The following is a 21806-nucleotide window of genomic DNA, read 5'->3' on the forward strand; positions in this document are numbered from 1 at the left end:
TAGTGGTGGTTTTCAAAAGATTAGCTGGACATCCACTATTGCAGGGCCGAGATGACAAGTCATTTGTGTGTGTGTGTGTGTGTGTGTGTGCATGCGTGCGTGCGTGCATGAATGCAAATAATTTATGTTGATTGTACATTGTTGTGTATAAGCTCGACAATACTATGTATTCCCTAAACTAGGTATACATTTATGCTGTAGACTTAAACAGCAAGTACAATTCTTTGTGGAATTATTCAAATTCTTTGTAGCAAATGTGCATTTTTGATGTGCGCAGTACTGCTGCTACTGGGCGGGATCTGGGACCACTGTGGGGCTTGTCCCTGCATCATCTTGAGATTTTACATAGTTGGAAGAGATAAATGCAAAGTCAGATCACTTTTAGGGCCCCCATGGTTCACCATGTGTGATTGATAAATAGGTGCCTGTCAGTGGCGTAGCCAGAAATTTTGTTCGGGGCGGGGGCTACGCCACTGGCCAAATACATATATATATATATATATATAGCTGCACGTTGCAGCTCAGCCTCCTCCTTAAGAGGAAGCTTTAGCTCGGGTGCTCCTATTTATGTACATGTAGAAGGGGCATTCGTTTTTCCCTGCAACCACTTCACCAAATTTGAGGAGGTTTGTTGCATTTAAAAGAAAAAGTTTAATTCTAGTGACTACTGGCTTCGAATTTTTCATTTAGGCGGTCAATTATTTATTAAAAATTGGCCAAAATTGAAAATTTTAAGAAAACGAAACTATCAAGTTTAAAACTCCGTGACTCAACAATGAAAAATGATATCACAATTCTGTGAATTGCATGTAATAGTACATCTACAGCGGACAAAATAGATATGTTACACATGAATCTCAAAAAAATTTAGTATTGTGGAAATACGGCATTTGCAGAACCCTTGTACACAACGTATCCAATTCACGTAAGATACAAATTGACGCAGCAAACTTGTCCGCTTTGACTGTTATAATAAATGCCGTTTACAGAACCCCAATATCTGTTCTTCATGCATAGCTATTAGTTTGTAAACGTCGTGCTTCTATTTTTTCAAACTTTCGAATTTTCCAAAATATTTGAAACAAAATTCAGGCCCTAAATCGAAGTTCTGTTTCCAACAGACACTAGGATTTAACTTTCTCTCTCAAATGCAACCAATTTCAATAAAAGCGATTATCAGGAATATCTCAGAAAAGCGTTTCTGCGTTTTACAAGTATTTGAATAGGCCGCGTTAGATTGGGCCCGAGCTAAAGCTTCCTCTTAAACAATTTATCGAGGGATCAAATACATGAATAATAACTGCATTGTCATTGCCAAAGATGCTGCAAACGAATTCTTGAAAGCTACGCTCTGTAAACACAAGTAAAATATGTATTTTTTAAATAAAATATTATACTCGTATGTGCCAAAAATTGTGCCCAGCATAACTGATGTCAATGCTTCCATGTTTTTTGTCTATTTATTAAGTAAAGAAAATATCACACGAACTTTAGAACTATGTCAGTTCGAAACCAGGAAAGCAGTGCATGCCGCTGATATGAAAAATTAAAAGGCAATGAACTGAACAAGTTGAGGACAAATATGTTAATGAAACTTTGTCATTCAAGAACCGTGCTTACATTCTTGTATATATGCAATGGCCAGTGAAAAATATCAATGACGCTTTCGTTTGTTCCAATGTATTACGCAGGAGTAGCTGTCCCTTGTCGTGTATCGTGAGTAATTGCACCGAAGTTATAGTCGCGACAGAGAGCACGTATAAAAAGCAGGAGTTCTGCAAGATATATGAGGGCAAGTCAAATGAATGAGCCAACAACGGGGTACTTTATTTAAAAGTGGTCTTCATGAGAATTTATACATTTGTCCTATTGACTAACGAGTTGCGTGATTCCCGTCTTATAAAACTACTTGGGTTGCTGCTTCAAGAAGTCTGTGTCTGGTTCCCTTGAGCTGTTTTTTCGGTTGCCCTAAAATGTAGAAGTCGCAAGGTGACAGGTCTGAGCTGTGTGGCGGATGTTGCAGCGTTTCCCACTTGAACTTTGCCAGTTTTGTATTAACCACATAAGCGACGTGGGGACAGGCATTGTCGTGGAACAAGATGACCCCATTCGTCAATTTTCCACGTTGTTCGTTCTTGATTGCGACACGCTGCCGTTATGGCGTTTCACAATATCGGAAACAATTGATAGCCTCTCAAGATTTAGCAAATTCTATCAGTAATGGACCCTGTGGATCGAAAAAGAAAGTCAACAACACCTTTCCAGCGGAAATAATGGCCTTTACGTTCTTTGGGCGTGGTAAATTCGAATGTTTCCGCTGTAAGCTTTGCCGTCGTGTTTCAGGCTCGTAGTAGTGGCACCAAGGTTCGTCCCCGATCACAGTTGCAAACAAGAAGTCGTCATAATCATTGTGATACCCGATCAGATGAGTCAAGGCAGCACGAAACTTCTCCGTCTTCTCGCGATGGATAAAAATATTGGGGATCCATTGCGCACCGAAGAGCCGATAACTGAGAAGCTCATGAATTATGGCATGAACCGAACCGTGACTGATGTTCAGACGGTCTGCCAGTTCATCGATGCTTATCCTCCGTTCTTGTTTCAGCAGCTCATGAACCTTTGAGATTGTGTGGGGGGTGATTGCACGATGGTTTTGGCACGGTCTTGGAATGTCTTTGCAACGTCCTTTGAACCGTTTGCTCCAACGCTTCACAGTGGCCAATGAAATGCAGTGTTCAACGTACACGGCAGTCATATGGTGATTAATTTCTGTTTGGAAACACCTTCAGCTGTCAAAAACTTCGCGACACCGAGCTGTTCAACTTTTGAAGTGTCCATTATGTGACGCAACCATATTCAACCCAGTGTATGAGAGCATTAAAGAACATTTATATTCACACCTGCGTGTCACTTTTGTAAATGAGACATGCCGTTCTCCTACGTGCATGCCTCGCAGATAATGAACCGAACCATTATTGCGCGGTTAGGGTAGGCTCACTTTCATTTGACTCGCCCTCGTACATTAGAAATGCAAAGATACAATGGGATATGCAAATGCGAAAATACGGCTTGATAAAGGACAAAAAAGTGTCACTGGAAACAAAGTTCACTGCATGTATACACAAAACCTCGCAACAAGATATTTAAGTATACTTATAAGTCTCCAACGAGTCTATGTATGCAAGAAGAAGTAACTGTATATAATGCATCAAGCAAGGCAAATAAACATGTTGCACAATCATAGATTCACAGAATCCTAGATTCCGCCACCATTCCATCCACTCCCCCCGATGTATTGCGCGCGACAAAAGGCGGCGCGCTTGCTCCCCGCTTTTCTCCTTTGCGCACACAAGACTGAGCCACCATCGTCGGCTCACCCATTCCACCTCCCCTCCTACACTTTCACTCGCACATACAGCATGCAGCGCGTCGTCACGATGTTATCACCCTTGGACTTTATACGAAACGTGAGGGCGATGGCAAGAATGCGCCTGGAGTGTCCATATAATTGCTTTCGCAATAGTATAATAAACGTATCCGGCAACTGAAGCGTCCCGTCGCCCATTACTTTCCGCAAAAGAAGTATCAAAATCGAACGTTCACCATGTGACAATTCGCTGCGCCACAACAATGTATTTTTTTTTCTGTGAGGCGGAGGCACCGAAATATATAAAAAAAAAATGCATAGGAAAGTATGTTGGCAGAATCTAATGCCTACTTCGGGCACCTAATGGGGCTACGGAAGGAATACCGAAGAAAACATGAGACGCTTGGTCCACTGAGAACCATACGCATACTGCTCAGTATCCTACAGCGGCGAAACAAGACTTTCCGGAAAGGTTCCGCTCAAGGAATTAACGCGGTGCAATCCTTCGAGTCCCCATAGTGATGGCGGTGAGCGAACATTGTTTTTTTTTTCTCCTCTGCTAGCCAGAAAGTGTCCAAAACTCTGTCCGGTGAAAATCCACTTGGCCAGAGCCAACCGAACGGCGCACCAAAGTGCACCGCACGGTTATCGGAGCCATACAAGAAAAACGTATGCGCTCTGGCTGGCTCTGGCAGCCCGCGGGTAAGGTAGCGAGAACAAAAAAAAAAAAAAAAAATTGAAGAGGCTCAATGTGTCTTCGCGAATAAAAGTCAAAGTAGAAAAAATAAATAAGAACGTAGTTACTTTGGCTGGCTTTAGTGTCTTGACATGGATGTTCTGGCGTAGGCTAAAAAAAATTTTGATATTCTTTTATGTGACATGACGGCACAAATGAACCACCCCAACGCTTCGTCTCATTGGACCTCGCTGCCTGCTTTGTCAACTCGTCTGCTAGTGTGTTGATTTGGCTTGTCTCGTTGTATGTTCTGATGTAAGACTTTAGAAAAGTCAATAGACCTTTGGCGTCAATGTTTATAACAACATTAAACCCACAAAGTTCCGCAATTGAAAATCTAAAGCACAACTTTGGAAATGTCAATGCACCTTTCACATCAAGAGCTTATGAGATTTATACCCATAAAGTTTCGCAATTGGTATCCATACGCTCCATAGATTCCGTGGCCTCAGTGAGATGCCGCGGCGAGCCCGCTCACCATCAAAGCGCCCTTGAAACTTTGTGCTCGGATGGGACTGCTTGGCGTTATGTGACTCCCGGTGTATGGGCGTTGCCACGAAATCCAGCCCGAGTTTGCAATCTTCGCGGTTAAATGTCTTTTCGAGCATCAAAAAGACATTCTAGACAAAATCCAGAGTGATTTCCGGCGCCGGGGGTCGCTTTGGTCGGCGGTGCATGGACAGCACGAAACAATTTCGTGGGGGGGGGGGGGGGGGGGAGGTGGGGGGGGGCTGAAGCCCCATAAGCCCTCCCCCTGGCTACGCCCCTGGTGCCTGTCTGTTAAATATATATATATATATATATATATATATATATATATATATAGTCATATAATGAGAAGCCAACAAACACTCAGTGTCTCAGTGTTTGTTGGCTTCTCATTATATGACTAATAAATATCGGGTCCCTTGGTTAACCGCCTTTCTTCTCGTTTATATACGAGAAGAAAGAGAAGATATATATATATATATATATATATATAACTTACAGAAGCATTTCGAGGCTATTTCACTTATTGTAATAGTAATTTGCAACACACACACACGCACATAAAGATTGAGAGAGAGAGGTCAAATCGTCTGTGGTTCGCCCCCTCATTCTAGAAATAGTTGATACGCTACTGTCTGTAACCACATGTGTAACATGTTTTTATGCATATCCCAACACCCAAAATATTTTAAATCTCAGCTATAAATGAAAGTAGGAAGTTGGAAATGTGTACATATTAGACAAGTGATGTTTCCCATACCCACATCTACAGCTTGATGTGTATCCACACAGTTGCATTGCTGTAATATTTCAAGAAACTTGTGTCTATTTGAGATGTGCAACAAAAGCGGTGATATGTCATTCAGTTCATTTGTGGCAGGGAAAGGATGCATTGAAGCACTTTTCAATTTTTCAACTGTGTATAAAAGTTTTGAAGAGAACCAAAGCTAGCACATTTTCACATTGGGATTAATGGTATACCTTGGTCAGTAAAGACACAACTACAGCAAGATCTGTGGCTGAGGTGTTCGTTTATAGCCACCACAGCAGACAGTCTGCTATCTGTTGGTCCTGGCTGCTAGGTGTCATTGATAACAATTGGTACAGCACAATCTGGCATCATGTGCACTTTTCAAAACTAATATCTTATTAGTGAAGTTCTCCATGAGGTAATATTAATCAACATGACACTGCCCTCCTATACACAAGCCTTACACAAGTTTGAAGGCCTTGAAACCAGTGAACTTTTTCTGGCGTCTTTTCAGTCACACAAAACAGCATTTGCAGATACTGATAGTTTTCACAGCATGAGAGCATGACTACGTAAGTAATGCTCCAGCTAGTACAACTAGAGCTTATGTCAGCTTGTTTTGCATTGTCACATGGCCCTGTAATTTGGCAGAAGTCATAAATATTACATTGTGTGAAAGAACGCTTAGAGGTAGTAACAGGTGAACATGCGCCACAGAAAACAGCCTTCCAAACAAATAGTTTGAGATAAATTCAGTGCGCAAACTACTGGGACACAAGCAAAGGCACAAGAAAAGACGGGACACAGCGCTTGAACTAGAAATTAAATTGATCAAAAGTGAAAAATGGGTGAGTTGGTTGCCCATTTTTTCACTTTTGATCAAAATAGTTTTAGCTGTTATGTACTTTCACAGAAATGTCTGTTAATTTCATAGTCAATGCTGAGCCATTCACTACGTTTTTCACCAGTTATCCCATCAGCCTCACTGTGGACCCCTCACCTGTTGACCTACTTTCATGGTGACCGGAACGTCATTGTTCTCTGTGCTTTGACTGGTTGTGGCCAGTGCCTTTGCCTCCCTAGTTCCTCTCCACTCTACTAGATGGCAGTGGTGTTGGTGTGGCTACCAGAGTCTCACCAGCTGCTCTCAGATTCAGTCATGTCCGCTGTTGCTGCCAGTGTTCGCTTCTCTCCTTGAGAAATTATCATCACAAGGTTATCATGACGACAATAAAGTGGCATATAAAAGAAAGTGCCGTAACTGGTATCGACCCAGACACCTATGCCTCCAAAAAACTCCGAAAGCTCCAGTCAACTAAACCACTGCACCAAAACATCAACAACGCATGAGTACTAAATGCATTAATGGCTCACAAAGCACCTGTTGTGGTTCGCTCTGCAGTACATGAAACAGGCTTAAAACTGCAGTGAAGTGCTAAAACGGAAGCGAAGGAAGTGCAGTGTGGTCACTGTTGCCACAGAAGAAATACATTGAAGCATTAGACTGAGAAACTCCATGTGGAACAGCTCATGGTAGTAGTCCAGGCTTTCCATGTTCTTGGCCCCAAAACACTTCAATGTATAATAACAATTTGTCATAACTGGAGCCTGCAGCATGACAGCTCTTGATTGTCTGTGATCTGTGGCTGCTGAAGGTAGTGCAGATTTCCAGAAATTTCTTTAACAGCCATTGTATACAATATTTGTCTTTAAATGTTAGCTGTATCACTCTATTAACTGTTGCTGTTGACATGCTGTGGGACACATTGAAGCTTTGTAGGCAAAGGCCTCGATCATTTGTTTACCTCCATGTTATGTTCTTCATTGTGCATTATTTAGGCATTCTAGAACTTCAGTGCCCAGTGTCACTTGATTATTCAACAGGCGACGGCAAACCTCCAAGGTACGTATAATGAGCAGTGAAGTTATTCACCCATAATGCTCTGTAAAATTGTGTAAACCATGTGCAAGCAGCTTTGTGCAACTTGTGGCCAGTTTTTGTGTTTCAGAAAAGTGGGACTTTACGAAAATATTTGCATCCATATGTGCCGCTTTGTTGCCGTGCTTCTTGACAGCCACTTTCCAGTTCTGGTATGATTTTCTCTTTCTGTTCTTTTTCTGGCATTATTCACCTAGTTTCTGTTGTCTGGGAAAAGTAGACCTCTTTATCACTTTCTTTACTTTCATATTTATTACTGTGATAGTGCCAACAATAGCATGCAAACATAACCAAGTCTGCATTGGATGCTTGAAGGCACATGTCTCTGTCTTCTCTTCCAGGAAAATACACTCCTGAAAAATGTGCTCTGTGAAAGCCACTGGAAGGCTTTCCTGGCATCTGATGTGTGGTGTTTTGTTGCTAGGTAACATACATTTCAATCTTGAATGTACTGCAATTTATTTTAATTTATTTTTTCAAAAACTGTGTTTATTCAATGAACTCCTTCTGTTAACCTTTGACATTCCTTAGGTATGGCACCCCACAGCTTTGTTATGAACATGTCCAGCTTCTGGTCCGACTTGTCAAGCTTACCGCCAGTGTGCACATAACTGGCCATGTTCGTGTGAAACAGCTCCTGACTCGTCTCTTTCACTTCTTGGCTGATGAGCACAAGGTGATCATTCTATAATGTTGTATGAAGGTTTCCCAACAAGTAATGCTCCATATTCTTTCTCACCCTGAAACAAAACTAGTTGCATCGAAATTTACAGTCTGCAACATTGGTGTTTCCTGTAAATCTGAATGTAGTTTCACTGTCATTGGGCTCAAAGCACTGCTACTATAGCAGCCCATGAAGTTAGTATCACCATCTGAGACTTGTGAGAAATAATGCACAACTGAGTTCTCAATAGCCGAGAGAAAAAACTGTAGGAGCATTAATGTTTGTACGGGTTCAGGGAAAAAGTTCTGATTTACTCGCAAAGATACCATGAAACTGAAGCTGCTTACTGGACTGGTGCCTGCACTCCAACAGGCATTAAGAATACTTCAATGTGAAAATGTATGTCCACACACAATTAAAAAATACTGAAGGCAGTTGCTAAATCTCGTTGGAAAGTGCTTCCACATTGCCAATTTAGTATTTTGAACTTTCATCTTTTTTTGAGGTTCGCGAGAATGCACTGCATGGAACAAGGTTTGAAATCAGAGTGCAATTTGTACAGCAGAAGCATGGCTTCATGCAAAGAATGCAATCTCTTGCAGGGAATGCATGTATACCCTAGTTTAACAGTAAATTGAAGCTTTGTTATATGAGGCAGACTACAATGAGGAATACCAAGTGGACAGGAAACATGCAGGTGCACTTTACAACTTTCATGAGTTTGAGGGGAATGGTGCAAAAAAAAAAGAAGAAAAAACACAGGGAATTACTTTTCAACCGATTCTCATTGATATATGTATTCAGCAATTTTCAGAATGTTTACTTTCTCCAATTGCTGTGACAAATGATGTATCAGTTGTTAATGGTGATGAGGGAAAACTGTTCAGTTTTGAACTGCGCCTGAAGCATTCCTGTGACAGCTTCACATCTAGGTTAGAAGTGAGAACAAAGAGACGTGGCTGTGAGATACCTTTGAGGGGGATGGGGGTGGGTGAATATTCAAAATTTTGAATATGAATTGAATAGTCCTTACTATTTGATTGTATTTTATTCAAAAACTTACTGCTCAAAGTTATTGAATCTTATTTTCATTTCAAATATAAGTGATAACAACAATTATTAAAGCCTACAGGAGTAAAGCCAGATGCAAGTGGTGACTGTTTCGAATGATTCTGCTGCAGGAGAGCCATGGCTGCTAGAGAGGCATCAGTTGCTGCATGGAGTACCTAACCTCTGCTTAAAACTTTCCAGTCATTCAATAAGGATGCATTACCATTAAGCCGCCCACAAATATGTTTTCTCGATTTAGGCAATTTATTGCATATTTGGGCAATGTCACCATGTGTGCATCCTTTTAAAACGGTGTGCAGTGCTTTAGTATTGCACATTGCTCCTTCAACATGGGGTGATGTGCTGTTCTTGTGTTTCATTACTGTTATTGTCATGGTGCGCCAGATGCAATCATTTTTGAGTTGCTAAAACTTCATAATTGATATCTATATAGGAAGATGTTTGTATTGAATGCAATTGGGAAATTTTGCTATTTGAAACCCCCTACTAATGTAATGTAACAAGCTTCTGTTGGCTACTTGAACTGGTCAGTGAATAAAAATTGGTAAGACTGCCAATTACATAGTGCAGCAAGAAAGCTGGGCACATAAAATGGCCTCCCATTCTTTACTGAGATGCACAACAATGTAAATTTGCATGCATTCAATGAACTCTTAATTATACATGTAAGCATGTACTAAGAATAATGCCTGACTCTTATTATTGTCCCTTACTTTTCAGGCACAGCTTTTACAGTCACATTCTGATGATTTGCTTATCTTGAGCATTCTACCATCATCAGAATTTACGTCAACGCTTAGAGCAAATGTGCTTCAGCTTTTGAACAAACTTGCCTGCAAAAACATAACATCGGTGGAATTGAAAACACTGGTATGGCATGCACTCCTTTGCACACACCTTACTATAATGTGGCTGATCAAGGTCACATTTGCTGCTCTAGTAAGGCAGAACATGTATCTTTGACCATAATTTTGTTTCCTTTATTTATCTTGCTTTAACTGCTTTTCAGGAGCACCTTCTTTGTCATATGAGAAATAACAGCAAACCAAAGGATCACCACCTGCCTGTTGCCATTCTCTCACAGGCCCTCAGGGCAATTCCAGTTCACAGGTCATTGGTTTGCAGCACACTAAGCGAACACATTATCTCACTTGTCATGTCACAAGTGGCTGTTCTGAGTGACAATGCACTTAGTGATGTAAGGATTCTATTTTCTCCAAGTGCTTCTGCCCACAAAAGTTTTTGGGAAATGGAAGCCACCAAAACACTAAAACAAAATTGTGAGCTGCACCATGCAGCTGTTTGTATTAATTAGATTGTAGCTCCCCTGCACCCAAAGGCAGTCGTGCAAACGAGGACACAAATAGAAACAAAAATGAGAATAGAAACTCCAACTATCAACTGTTGGTTTGCACTGTGATGGAAAAAAAGGAAGGCAAAAGTTATTTGTGCATGCTCAAGGGAAGGTAGCACCAACCCATCAATCGTGGGCACTCACGAAAGATAACAGTTTAGGCATGACAATTATTCTTTGTGCAAAATAATCAATGGATGACTTGCACATATTCTACCGTTCTTAATGATAGGAAACATAATACATCAATAATTGGCAGGTTTGTGCTGCCTTCCCTTGAGCATGCGAAGATTAGTTTTGTGTCTTCCTTTTCTTCTGCCCCCATGCGACCTTTCAGTTGATACTAGTTAGCATTTGTGTTGCCCCTTTCTTACTACTTGTGTCCGTGTTTCCATACCTGCTTTTTAGTGCCGTGAATCCTTACCAACTTGCTCAACATTCAGTCAGGTGTTCGAACAATCTTTGCACACAAGCTGGGATGAAATCTAAGTATTCCACAAGTTCCAAATTCCAAATCTTTTGTGGGTAAATATGCATGCTATTTTGCCATTTTGTGTATGTTCTTTTGTCGATACTGCTAGAATTTGGCACATTTCAATATCAGTAGTGTATGAAACCATTTTTTGTAAACCGCTCACTATTTGTTATTGCTAGCATTCCCCCTGAATTAAAGTAAGGCGGCCATCTTTTGTGGCACATATTTATCACATAATTGCTCAGGTACTAAAAGAGATTGTAATAACTGTGCTGAGTAGAACAAAAACACTGAAATGTGCTCCTTCTTTCTGTGAGTTTATGCTACTCATTGCACTTATTAAATAACAATGTCACACCAACTAGCCTGGTTCTTCGCTTTATTGAGTCTACTAAAATAGACCCTATTGGAAATTACTTTTTCAGACATGCACCAGTTTCTGTGGTCAGTTCTTGAGAGATCCAGTTGTAGCCTGCATGGCATTTTTACTATGTACCATTAGGCACATAGTACACCATGTACAGCCTCTCTACAGTCATTGTGGCAATTTTGGCTTATCTTTACTCGACACACCGTGCATCAAATATATGTATAGCCTATCAGTGTACATTCTTGCTGAGTTGAGTAAATAATAATTACATGTTACCGTTCTGCAAACGGCTAAAGTCACAAATGTTCAACCAATTCTTTTTGTGTAACCGTTTCATGTATTCTTATTGCAAGCATGTATGTGTGCGGGCTGCCGTGGGAGGGAGGCCATAGGTCTTGTCTCGGATGCGTGCTGCCTCACTGGTGGTGTGGGGCTCCTGCCATGGTTGACAGCAGTTTGGACAGAAACTAAATTAAGAAACTAATTAAGCCTTTTCGCTTCTGGTTGCCGATGGCTGTGTCCTCGGCATGCGAGTAATGGCGCGCACCTGAGCCGGCGGGGGCCGTGTCTTTTTCCCTCCTGCGGTGGTCTGCACCTTAGTTTATTGGTTTTTGTTTGGTTGCATTTCCTTCTTTCTTTTTTTCTTTTTTTGTTTTTGCTTTGTTTGCTTTATCCAACACAAATGGTTGTGCTCGTGTCTGAATCGTTTACTTTTCTTTGTATAACTGCATGGATCCATAACTAGCCTATGGCTAAGGATCCAGACGTTGTCGCATACCAGTTTTGATTATTTGAATAAAATTACTGCTGAAAAAAAAAGTCATCGTACATTGACTACACCAGAGCTCACAATTACCAAATTAACTGTGCAAAGCCACCAATTATAAATGTTGTCACTACTGCGGCAATGCCCTTCTTTATAGTTGTTGCAACAAATCATTCAAGTGCATGATGCAAACTTGTAGTTGGATGTCTTTAGAAGTAAGTGACGAAAACAGTGCTATGTGTGCATTTTGCAGGTGCTGAGCACTCTTGAATCACTGTATGAAAGTGAAGTTGACTTTCTACAAACATTGACTGTCTTGCACCTGCCATACTTTGGAGTCATACCAAATATTCCTAGTCCACAGGTGCGTTCGTTTTTTTTAAACATCTTTTTTATGTAATGTCTTCTTAACATGTCTGTATTTATTTTGCCCATTCCCTTGCCCTTCCTATTTTTCAAATGTGCAAATGAGTACTTAACTTTGATCATCAGCAAATCAGCACTAGACATAACCAAACAACAGCAGGTTTATAAAGTTCCATAAATTACTTCACTGAATAAGAATTTACAGCTATGGAATCCAGTGCCTTACTTTGTGAGAAGTATGTCCCAGAACTGATGAGGTTTCCACTCACTTTCAGAAAGCAGAGGTGTGTGAACGGCTGTCAAGATTGTTCAGCCTTGTTTTGTCATCTGAAAACTATGTTATAAAGCACATGGCCATGCTTTCATTTGCTCAATTTGCACAAGTCACTCAGCATGACATTGTCATTACCAAAGCAATTGAATGGCCATCCTTGAAAGAAGCAGTAACATCGTTTCTGATGAAGGTATGCTGCATCACTTTTTCCTTTTCTTTTTTTCCTTCTTTTAAGTACTTGTAATTGTAGTAGTGATAACTGTTTCTATCATGATTAAAATAGTATTGATATCTCTGTGTCATTAACACAGGGGTAACCATCTCAATGGCAGTGATGTGTGCTGAGACAATATTAAATAAATAAACGACATGTGTGCACTAAAGGATTTCCTGTTGTTGTGCATTTCATACTCAGTTTTTAATCAGGGAGAGGAATAAAGGGCTCTTTGGGGCTGTATTTTTTATTCATCGGAACCATGTGAAGAAGCAGACAATGAAGCGAGAGAAAGCATGGGGGAAATTAATTATGTTTAAGTGAAATGCAGAAATAGTAACGTAAGGGTAAATGATGAAAGACTGCCATATGAAACACAGCATCATTCTTGTTTAGTGTGATTATTTATGCAAGCATTTAAGGCCAGCCCTAGTGCGTTCATGTTGTTGGCATGTAGCCTCAATATCCATTGAGGCTACATTGCCAACTTACCAGAGCTAAGCTACAAACCCGTGTTCAGCCTTGGTGACAAGGCAGAGTGGGAAAAAGTGCTGGAAAAAACATGTTTTGTAATGGAGAGATAGAGACATCTGGGGGCGGGGGGTGGGGGGGTAGTCTGTAAGTGTCCACCTAGTGGACATGTCAATTTTGTCTGCTGCTAAAGTGCTGATTGGCTGGGGGTGCCTGTCTCCTTTTCACCCATGCCCCAGCCTAGCCAATCAAAACTCCAGCAGCAAACGAAATGGACATGTCTACTAGGTAGACACTTACAGAATACACCCTCACCCTTGGGATTATACGCAAGGAGGTAAGAGTGCATGTAAGTGCAATAGGCAGTTCCCTTCTTTTAGGCCTTCCATCTGGCAAAGGTGGGATATTCAACCAACTAAAGCTTTCTGAATAAAATGCTATCACAAAATATGCAAATTTGGTGCATGCATGAGCTTAAGATGGTATAGCTTTGGGTTATAATTAAAACATATCAGAAAACACGTTTCTCTTTCTCGGAGACTCAACAATTGAGCATCTAGGAGGCTGAATATTAACATGTGGGCGAAAAAAAAAAAGCTCGATTGGGACCCTGGTAAGATAACCTAAAATATTAAGTAAATTTAAAGAGAGTGCCCATCTGCGAAGCGAGCGCACAGTCATCTGGCACGCTGTCTCATGAAGTATGCTTGCAGAAAATATTTTGCAAGTTTCCACATCTCAATCATGTCCATATGATGGCAAGTTTTTTTGCACCTTGCCGATTAGGACGTCCACTGGACATTTCCATTGGGATGTTGGGTGTGTAGATCTTTTTGGGATGCCCATGGGACTTTTTGTGTTGTCTGGGATATGTATATGGCTGTGATCTTTATTAAAGACTTCCTATGCCATGAGGCATGATGTATACATAAAACTATGTTGTGTGAAAGGCCAAAGACACCATGAGCATGTTCTGACATCCTATTCACTTGAATTAGCTTGATTTCATTAATAATGCTAGACGCAGTACAGTTTAAAACTCGATGCCTCATTTGAGCAAGACCAAGCTTTAAAGAACAATGTTTTGTTTTCAAAGGATGGCACTAATGCGGTGTTACTATAGGTGATCCAGCATAAGTATGGTCTGTTTTGTAATAAACCAAATAAGATACAGTGAAACCTTGATATAAGGAACACAGATGAACACTGATATAACCATCTGCATGGGGGCAGCAGAACCAGAGCCTCCCCTTGAACTTTCCCAGTGTTAGGACCTGCCCCCCCCCCCCCTCCCCCCCATCCCCTGGAGAAATATCTCTTCTGCCTTTTATTTTCATTTTGTCTTTTATTTTCTAATCAGAGGGAGTGAGCATTTGAACATAAAGAGACCTCCCTATGCGAGAAAATATCACAAGTACACACCGGTGTCAGCCAACACCATCTACATCTGCTCACATCTGATTGTGGAAAAAGCAACTATTATTTGTGATTGTTGAAAGGAAGGAAGAGGAGAATTATGCTGGCCGCACTGGCGACACTTGAATGGCCAGCACAGGGAATGCAATAAAAATAGGCTAGAAATTATAACAACTGAAAGTATGTAATGAGAAGAAAATTAAAAAGGGATTATTCATATATTTACAATAGCAACTGTTAATGCAATTCACTCAGTACATCTGCATGGTACATCATGACTAGTGGGCAGGATAGGCCATTATGTCATTGTGCCGATAGGCCATTATGAATAGAGTGCGATTCCAGAAATTTGCAGCGCCCCACTTTTGTTCACGGGCCATTGTGTAGGCATTTTCAAAGTGGACACACAACTTGCCCCCATCTGCCACAACCTCCCAGGCACATACACTGATCTGTGCACCACTCACGCATCTGGTGTTTTGCAGGATGCTGCTACAGGCTGAGATTTCTAGCAGAAGTATCCTAATGGACCTTTTCACACCTCTGTAAGCTGGCTGCCCTGCAAAGCTCCAATGACTCCCAAAACTCTCACCTGTAGACTACAATCCTACATGCAATGCAGAGCTCTCATGGTAAAAACTGCTGCAGCTGTCATGTTGCTTTTCTGTTTTGTTTTTCTCTGCATAATACTCAGAGAAATTTAGTGCTGCTCTGACATGTGGTATTACGAACTTCAAGGCAGCAGTTCTTAAGGCCAAGGTTGCAGTTAATGTTCCGAGTGGTTCCACCACAAACAGTGGGAAAGACAGTCAGTGATGATCCTGAGCTTAAAGCGACCTAGGCGGGATAGCATTCACTTTTTCTATAGGTGCACAAATTGGGTGTGTGGACGAGAGTTTCTGGAGTTATGCTGAGCTTTTCACAGCAGCCAACTTACAGGAATGTGAAAAAGGTCCATTTTTTAAATTTCCTGTGTGTGAGCGATTAGGCAATACAACAGTAACAGTAGCCACAATCAGCCAAGTCTGAAGGTTTCGCTCAGAAAGCTTCGGTTAAAAAAATCACTTCAGGCATTTAAGCCGAGACACGTATTTGCTTCTGAGCATACACCTTTTCCATACCTCTGTAAGCTGACTGCCCTGCAACACTCTGCTGACACCCAAAAATTGTGCAGAAACCATCCACGATGATCATCAATGTAAGTGAATATCCGGATGCTTCCAGAAAGCTATTTGCTTTATTAAAGGAATTATGTGCTTGAAGGTGTATAGCTGTTAGAGAGAGGATATTTAGGTAGTGTTTGTTTCATTGCATACTTCTGTAGAGAACAGAGCTGTTAACCAGCACATCTGCTGTGGTAGTATAGGTGGCTATAATATTGTTACGAAGAGGAAGCCTGATGCACAAATGTATGTACAACTATTTACATGGGAAAAAGTTTGTAGTAATCATGCAGGCTGGTACAAAAGCCACAGTTCTAGAAGACAATCTTCCTCTTCGTCTCCCTCTTGCACGCGCGGTCCTGTCCAAATGCACCGTAACAATATATAAGCCGGTTTATCATGCGTGTGTTGTCTCGAGCAGTGCAAGTTCCAGCATGGAAAGCCACTACCCTCCACCTCTCCCACTGCAGAGTCCTTTCCAGCAGCCCCCGCAGTGGGAGAGGGCGGCAAGAGAATAGGAGTGCTGCCCTTCTCGAGTGGTCTAGCACAGCATGTCAACACCCCAAAGCACTCGCGCAACAGTGCGTGTATCTTAAAGAGCTAGTTGGCATTCGGTGACAAACACAGTGCACAACTCGTTTGTGCGAAGGCATGTGCCTTTTGCATCTGTGCCTTTTTATTGGCAGTAAAAGCCCAACCACCGACTGCCAACCACGAAAATGGACGAAAAAGGCAAAGAAAGCTTTTTGCTTTAAAACTCTTGTCCACAGACTATCGTAGTGAAACGCAGAGTTCTCATGAGGGTCTTATTATGTGTTTTTTATGCAGGTAAGTCAAAATATTTTCGGAATGCTTTTCTTCAACGCAGCGTGGTTGACGATTTGGTCAAGTACCAGAAATTAGAAACTTTTCGACAACACGATGGCCTAGTAGGCAGCAACAATGCATCCAAATTTTAAGCACGTGCTCATTCCCTCTTTCACTGTGTGTGTACAGTTTAGCACTGATCCCCCATCAAAATTATGGTTAACACGCTCCGGAATAAGGGAGACGCGCGCCTTGGGTGGGGCTGCAATGTTCTGCTCTTACAGGTGCTGGGCAACACCCTTCTCCTACTTTGTTCTCCAAAAGCCGCACACTAAACATTGCAGTCCTAAAGGTTGGATTATGATAGGGGAGGTTCAACAGCTGATTTTTTTTTTTTCGTGGCCCCTCTGTTCATGCCTCAAATAAGCTTACACAAGCGGCACATGCTTCTGGAAGCAACAAGGTTAGGCTGCGCATCTGTTATCCACGGAGGATCTCATCAGTGGTGCACTTTGTGTGCATAACTGGTGACAAGCACAAAACAAGGGCTGGTCATTCTCCAGAGAATGATGAAGTCATCATTCTTTTAACAAAGAAAAATGTGCAGTTGCTTCAGACAGCTTTTCGCATCCTTGTAGATTTTTCTTTAATAAAGTGTTTCTCTCTCTCTCTGCTCCCGTAATTGCTATGTGCCTTCATAGGCATATGCACCTGTGGGGAGCGGCGACACGGATGAGCTTGTGTGTTCACTTCAGAAACACCTTGACACAGGCTGAAAACAGCGCTAAGAAAGCCACCGAAAATTTCTGGAATCTTACTAGATACAATGGCCCATCGGCTTGTGCTTCTTGAAATGAGCTTGCTTAATTGTCCGCTCGCACTATTCGTGCCCACTAGCTGGTGTGTCCTCTGCATGGAAGGCAAAATGTCCGAGTAAATTGCCTGAATATTCATTATTGTAAATGCTGTAATTATTGTAAATAGGCACTCTTCATTTTTTTTTGTGCCCCACTCTGTGCTTTCTCCTATTGTGATCCCCCTTCATTGCAGCAGAACCCCCTTGCTGGCCAATGTGCAGGTGTCTTCCATTGCCAGCAGAATTCTTTTTCTTTTTTCCAACAACCACAAATGTAGTTTAACATGACACCAAAGATGTGCATGTAGATGAGAGAGGGGATCACCCTCATGACATCCCCCTCTTTCGGACCGCCACAAGCCCTTGACTTGCTTTTGCATGCAACCTTTCTCTTTCATCTGTGTCACTCTTTCTGACATTTCTGTTATGTGGAAGTAGGGGGGAGGGGTTCGACCCCCTCCTTGACTATGCCAATGCAAGACAATATGCACAGGATAGACTTTTCATTCTTGTCTAGCAAGTCAGTATTGTTCAAGTGACAATGATCAGAGTGCATACCTTGACGGTATTGGCATGTCTGCCTTTGTTATTACAGGATGACCTGAAGAAATCATTTTTTTGGGCCGATTTTGTGAGGAAACAGGAGAAAGTGTTTTCATTTTGGACGGACACTGCAAAGAAATTCCGAAGTGACTGGGATAGCTATCCATGCGACATGGTGGTAGAGGCAGTTCCTGAAAAACGCAGGAAGCGCGAGGTAACTTTCTCACTTCTTTGGATGACCAACTACTGGTGCTGTGGCTACTTTCACCTAAACAGTACAGGGGTGCCATAGCTATCCAATGCTTCAAGTCCTAGATTAATTTCTGCCTTCCCTGTTTCTTCATACATCACAGTATCTACAGTAACATTATATGTACTTATTGCTCTTAAATTGTGAAGAATGTATGTATCAAGATAATTTAATAATAAAGTCAGTATGTTTACCTTAATTCTTAAATTCCAGCATTTATAATACAGTATTATGCACTCATGGAATGCATAAACATATTTCAGTTTCTAAATATTTGTTTTTGCACAGTGAGTCATGATGCATAGGCTATACATTGATGAATCAATACCCACTACTTTGGGCCACTTCACAATGCTTACCAAAGGTTTGAGCACATAATGAAGTGACACTGTATTCACATTAGTATTCTAATGCACAATTTTCTTCATAAACTGAGCACTTCAACTAATATATGTGTAACAAGAGGGACTTTCACATGCCACAGTTGCATGCAAAAGCCACCTCTGTATGCAATGGTGGCATATGGAAGTGTCTCACCTGCACAGTAAGATCAGTAAATGCCCAAGCTTCTGTGGGCAGTGCATACATTTAGTAAAGACTTAAAGCAGCCATTTTTATTTTATAGTTTGTGATATTGAATGAATGGTAAAAAAGGCACAGTATCACTACTGTTCATTTACCCAGTTTAGCTGAATTTTAACATCCTACTTGGTGTAATCACTATAAGATATCAAGAATGCAACCCACAAAAATTTGCTTTTCACTTAAAGAAAGAGTGACAACAGTTAAGTTAAATGAATCATTAACACTTAGACAAAAAACAATGCTTGTCATAGATAACTCATTTGCTTCCTACATCTTCACTGTTCTCAATCCAAAAAAAAAGGACAGAGGTGCATGATCACAATACACAGTGCTCTTCTATGAAACGGTTGGGTTTGCATCTGTATTACCCCTTAACCATTTCAGTGCTGTTTTTTTTTCTCGTATGTAAAATTAACACAATGGTTTATTTTAGGTTATTCAGAAGGGGGGAAATGAGACAGATAATGGTATATGCACACTTAGTATGATCCTCACAGTCCTCACATACTTGCACCAGAGCCGTGTCCACTGCGGGTGCGACATGAAGCGTTCCCATAGAATTATGCGGAAGTTTCGGCACTGCAAAAATGTATTGAAGGACACTGGCGCCGCCGTGTCAAAATAAAAAGAAAGAAAATCTGCTCTAAATGTACAACATATGGCAGAAACATGCAAGAGTGGTCCTTGCGCTATGGTGTGGATATTTGAACAGAGAATCGCTGCGGTAGTGGTGCATGAAGTGTGGGAGCCACTTCTCCAATCAGTGAATGCGCCTTCTGCACGGCGAAACAGTGCCCATGAAGGGGCACGTTCGGCATCACATTAATACAAATCCGGGTTGAGCAAACCCAGAGAGATTAGAAAGTATGCTTCTAGAAATATGCAACAGATTGCAGAACTACTTCAGAGCTTGCCAACTTCGTGTTACTGCATGCATACATCTGGAGAGATTGGAGAATGCATCGGTACGTCAGTGGCACTGAAAGAGCTAACAGAGCATGTGCTGATTGTAAGCCAAGGACTTTAACTGAAACAGCCTTTAATAGCTCAAAACAGGGTTTTCACAGACTTTTGATTTCGTTATGCTCTGGCATGCGTCATTGTGCTGTGATCCATGCACCATTTAAATAACATAGAATACGAATATCATATGAAACATTTTATTCACATAATTTGCAGGTTTAATTTGTAGAATTGACCCTGTAAGAGTTGAGGAGGACGTCGGGATGAAAACTTACAGAGGTTTATTTACATTATTTACAGTGAGAGTCAATTAACAGTCTTAAAGTCATTACGGGCCGGCAGCAACTCGGACGCTGCGGCCCGTGGCAAGAAGCTCAAAAGAGATGAATGAAGGAATGCTCTAGAATTGCTCCCTTGCTGCTCCCAGTCTGTGTCTTTTTAAGCCCTTCGGTGTCTCGAAGACACGTCACGTTCGGCCAATGGGAGAGCCCGCTCAGGTGACGCCATTTTCGACCAATCGGCGAGCCCGCTCAGGTGTCGTCATTTTCGGTCAATGGCAGGCGCCCTTGCGATGGTGTCACACCCGGCGGAGAGGGTCGCTGCTTGGTCCCCAATTGTCCGAGGGCTTACTTCTCCCTGCGGTCTTGCCTTGCTGACTTGCAATGCGCCGTCACAATAGGCGGATGGGGGCGACGCTGCCAGGCCTTCACGGTGCATTACAGCCGTCTTGCTTCGGGACTCACATTACCTGGAACTGTGCCAGGCTCCCGCTACATTTTCGGGAAGAGTCAAGCTGTGAATAGCTCCACCTGCGGTGTACGAGGTGGGGGCCGCCAACTTGTTTGCACATGCCACACCTCGGGGATGTGGTATCCGTGCTTCTGCGCTCCTTAATTAGCTGTGGCGCGATTCGGTGTGGTCTGGTGAACTCGAAGGAGGCTCAGGAAAAGGCCCCGTATCTAACAACCCTGACTAATTAAACTTACCTCCTGAAAAATATTCTGAGTTCAAGACAATTCCAAAAATAGCATGCCATTAGTCTCATCCAGCTATGAACTACCACTTTCATTACAATTTGGTTCAAGCTATGTGAAACACTAGGTGTAACACTTAGCCTCATATAAGCACTGAGAAAATTTTTGAAAAAGGAGATGAACACTTGAAGACGAATTACAAATGAATGCACCTCCAAAATTGGTCATCTTGTTTTTGCTGTGCTTCAGTTACGAGTCAGGCCGGCTAGCCGAGATTTCTGTACCAATACAAAACGGTTTTCACATGTGCCTGCAATATATCCATACCCTGGTTAAAGTGTACTTTTTCTATTTGTAGGATGAAGCAGAAAAGCTCGTTGAAAATATTGAAGATGCAGTTGCAAAGTTACTGCATGCAGACAACTTGGGTCCTCTGCAGCCACGTCTGTGTTGCCTTCAGAAACAACTGAATGATATTCTGGACAAGCTGTAAAATGGACACGCTGAAGTTGCAATAGCAATAAATTACTTTTTATTCTAACTGCTCAAATGATTATGCTTGTGTGAGCGCCCTGTGCTATCAGATTTTTCCATGGGCCAGCTCCCACTGTGCTCGCCTTACTGTGTGGTTACCAAAAGCACGAAGCTACAGTGGCAAAATGAAAACGCAAATGTGGTTCTGATTGTCCAGAGATAGAAGTGCTGTGCCAATTGCACCATCTTGCGCTAAGTGATCGAGCTGCGCCATCCTCACCAAAAGACCAATTTCATATGGAGTTGACAAATTTAGCAGGATGTGTGTGTTCAGTGGCAACCACACAGCCATAGTTAAGGATTGGCTAGCATTTAGCCCTGGAAAGCAAGCCTAAGCAATCCATTTCAGCACCGTCTTTGTAGTGTGGGTGTCTTCGGTGTTGCATTGTAACTTGGCCACATGGAAAT

The 21806-nt window shown here is 41.8% G+C and overlaps 1 protein-coding gene across 2 annotated transcripts in view; it reads left to right on the top strand.

Annotated features, from left to right (window-relative positions):
• The window catches only part of LOC139048070 (FIGNL1-interacting regulator of recombination and mitosis-like), a 53522-nt gene extending 32117 nt beyond the window's left edge, over nt 1–21405 (top strand). The window contains exons 13-22 of one of the 2 annotated variants that reach the window (XM_070522469.1): nt 7183–7246; nt 7353–7434; nt 7624–7706; nt 7814–7958; nt 9738–9887; nt 10027–10215; nt 12236–12346; nt 12624–12812; nt 18145–18306; nt 21223–21405. In XM_070522469.1, the coding sequence (XP_070378570.1) occupies nt 7183–7246; nt 7353–7434; nt 7624–7706; nt 7814–7958; nt 9738–9887; nt 10027–10215; nt 12236–12346; nt 12624–12812; nt 18145–18306; nt 21223–21357 (1310 nt within the window). In that variant the 3' untranslated portion in view covers nt 21358–21405. Of the gene's footprint in view, nt 1–7182; nt 7247–7352; nt 7435–7623; nt 7707–7813; nt 7959–9737; nt 9888–10026; nt 10216–12235; nt 12347–12623; nt 12813–18144; nt 18307–21222 lie in introns of those variants that run through there. The other variant, XM_070522478.1, reaches the window with a different exon arrangement.
• The last annotated feature ends 401 nt before the right edge of the window (nt 21406–21806 follow it).

The sequence above is a fragment of the Dermacentor albipictus genome, chromosome 1, assembly GCF_038994185.2.
Source record: "Dermacentor albipictus isolate Rhodes 1998 colony chromosome 1, USDA_Dalb.pri_finalv2, whole genome shotgun sequence".
Classification (NCBI taxonomy): domain Eukaryota; kingdom Metazoa; phylum Arthropoda; class Arachnida; order Ixodida; family Ixodidae; genus Dermacentor; species Dermacentor albipictus.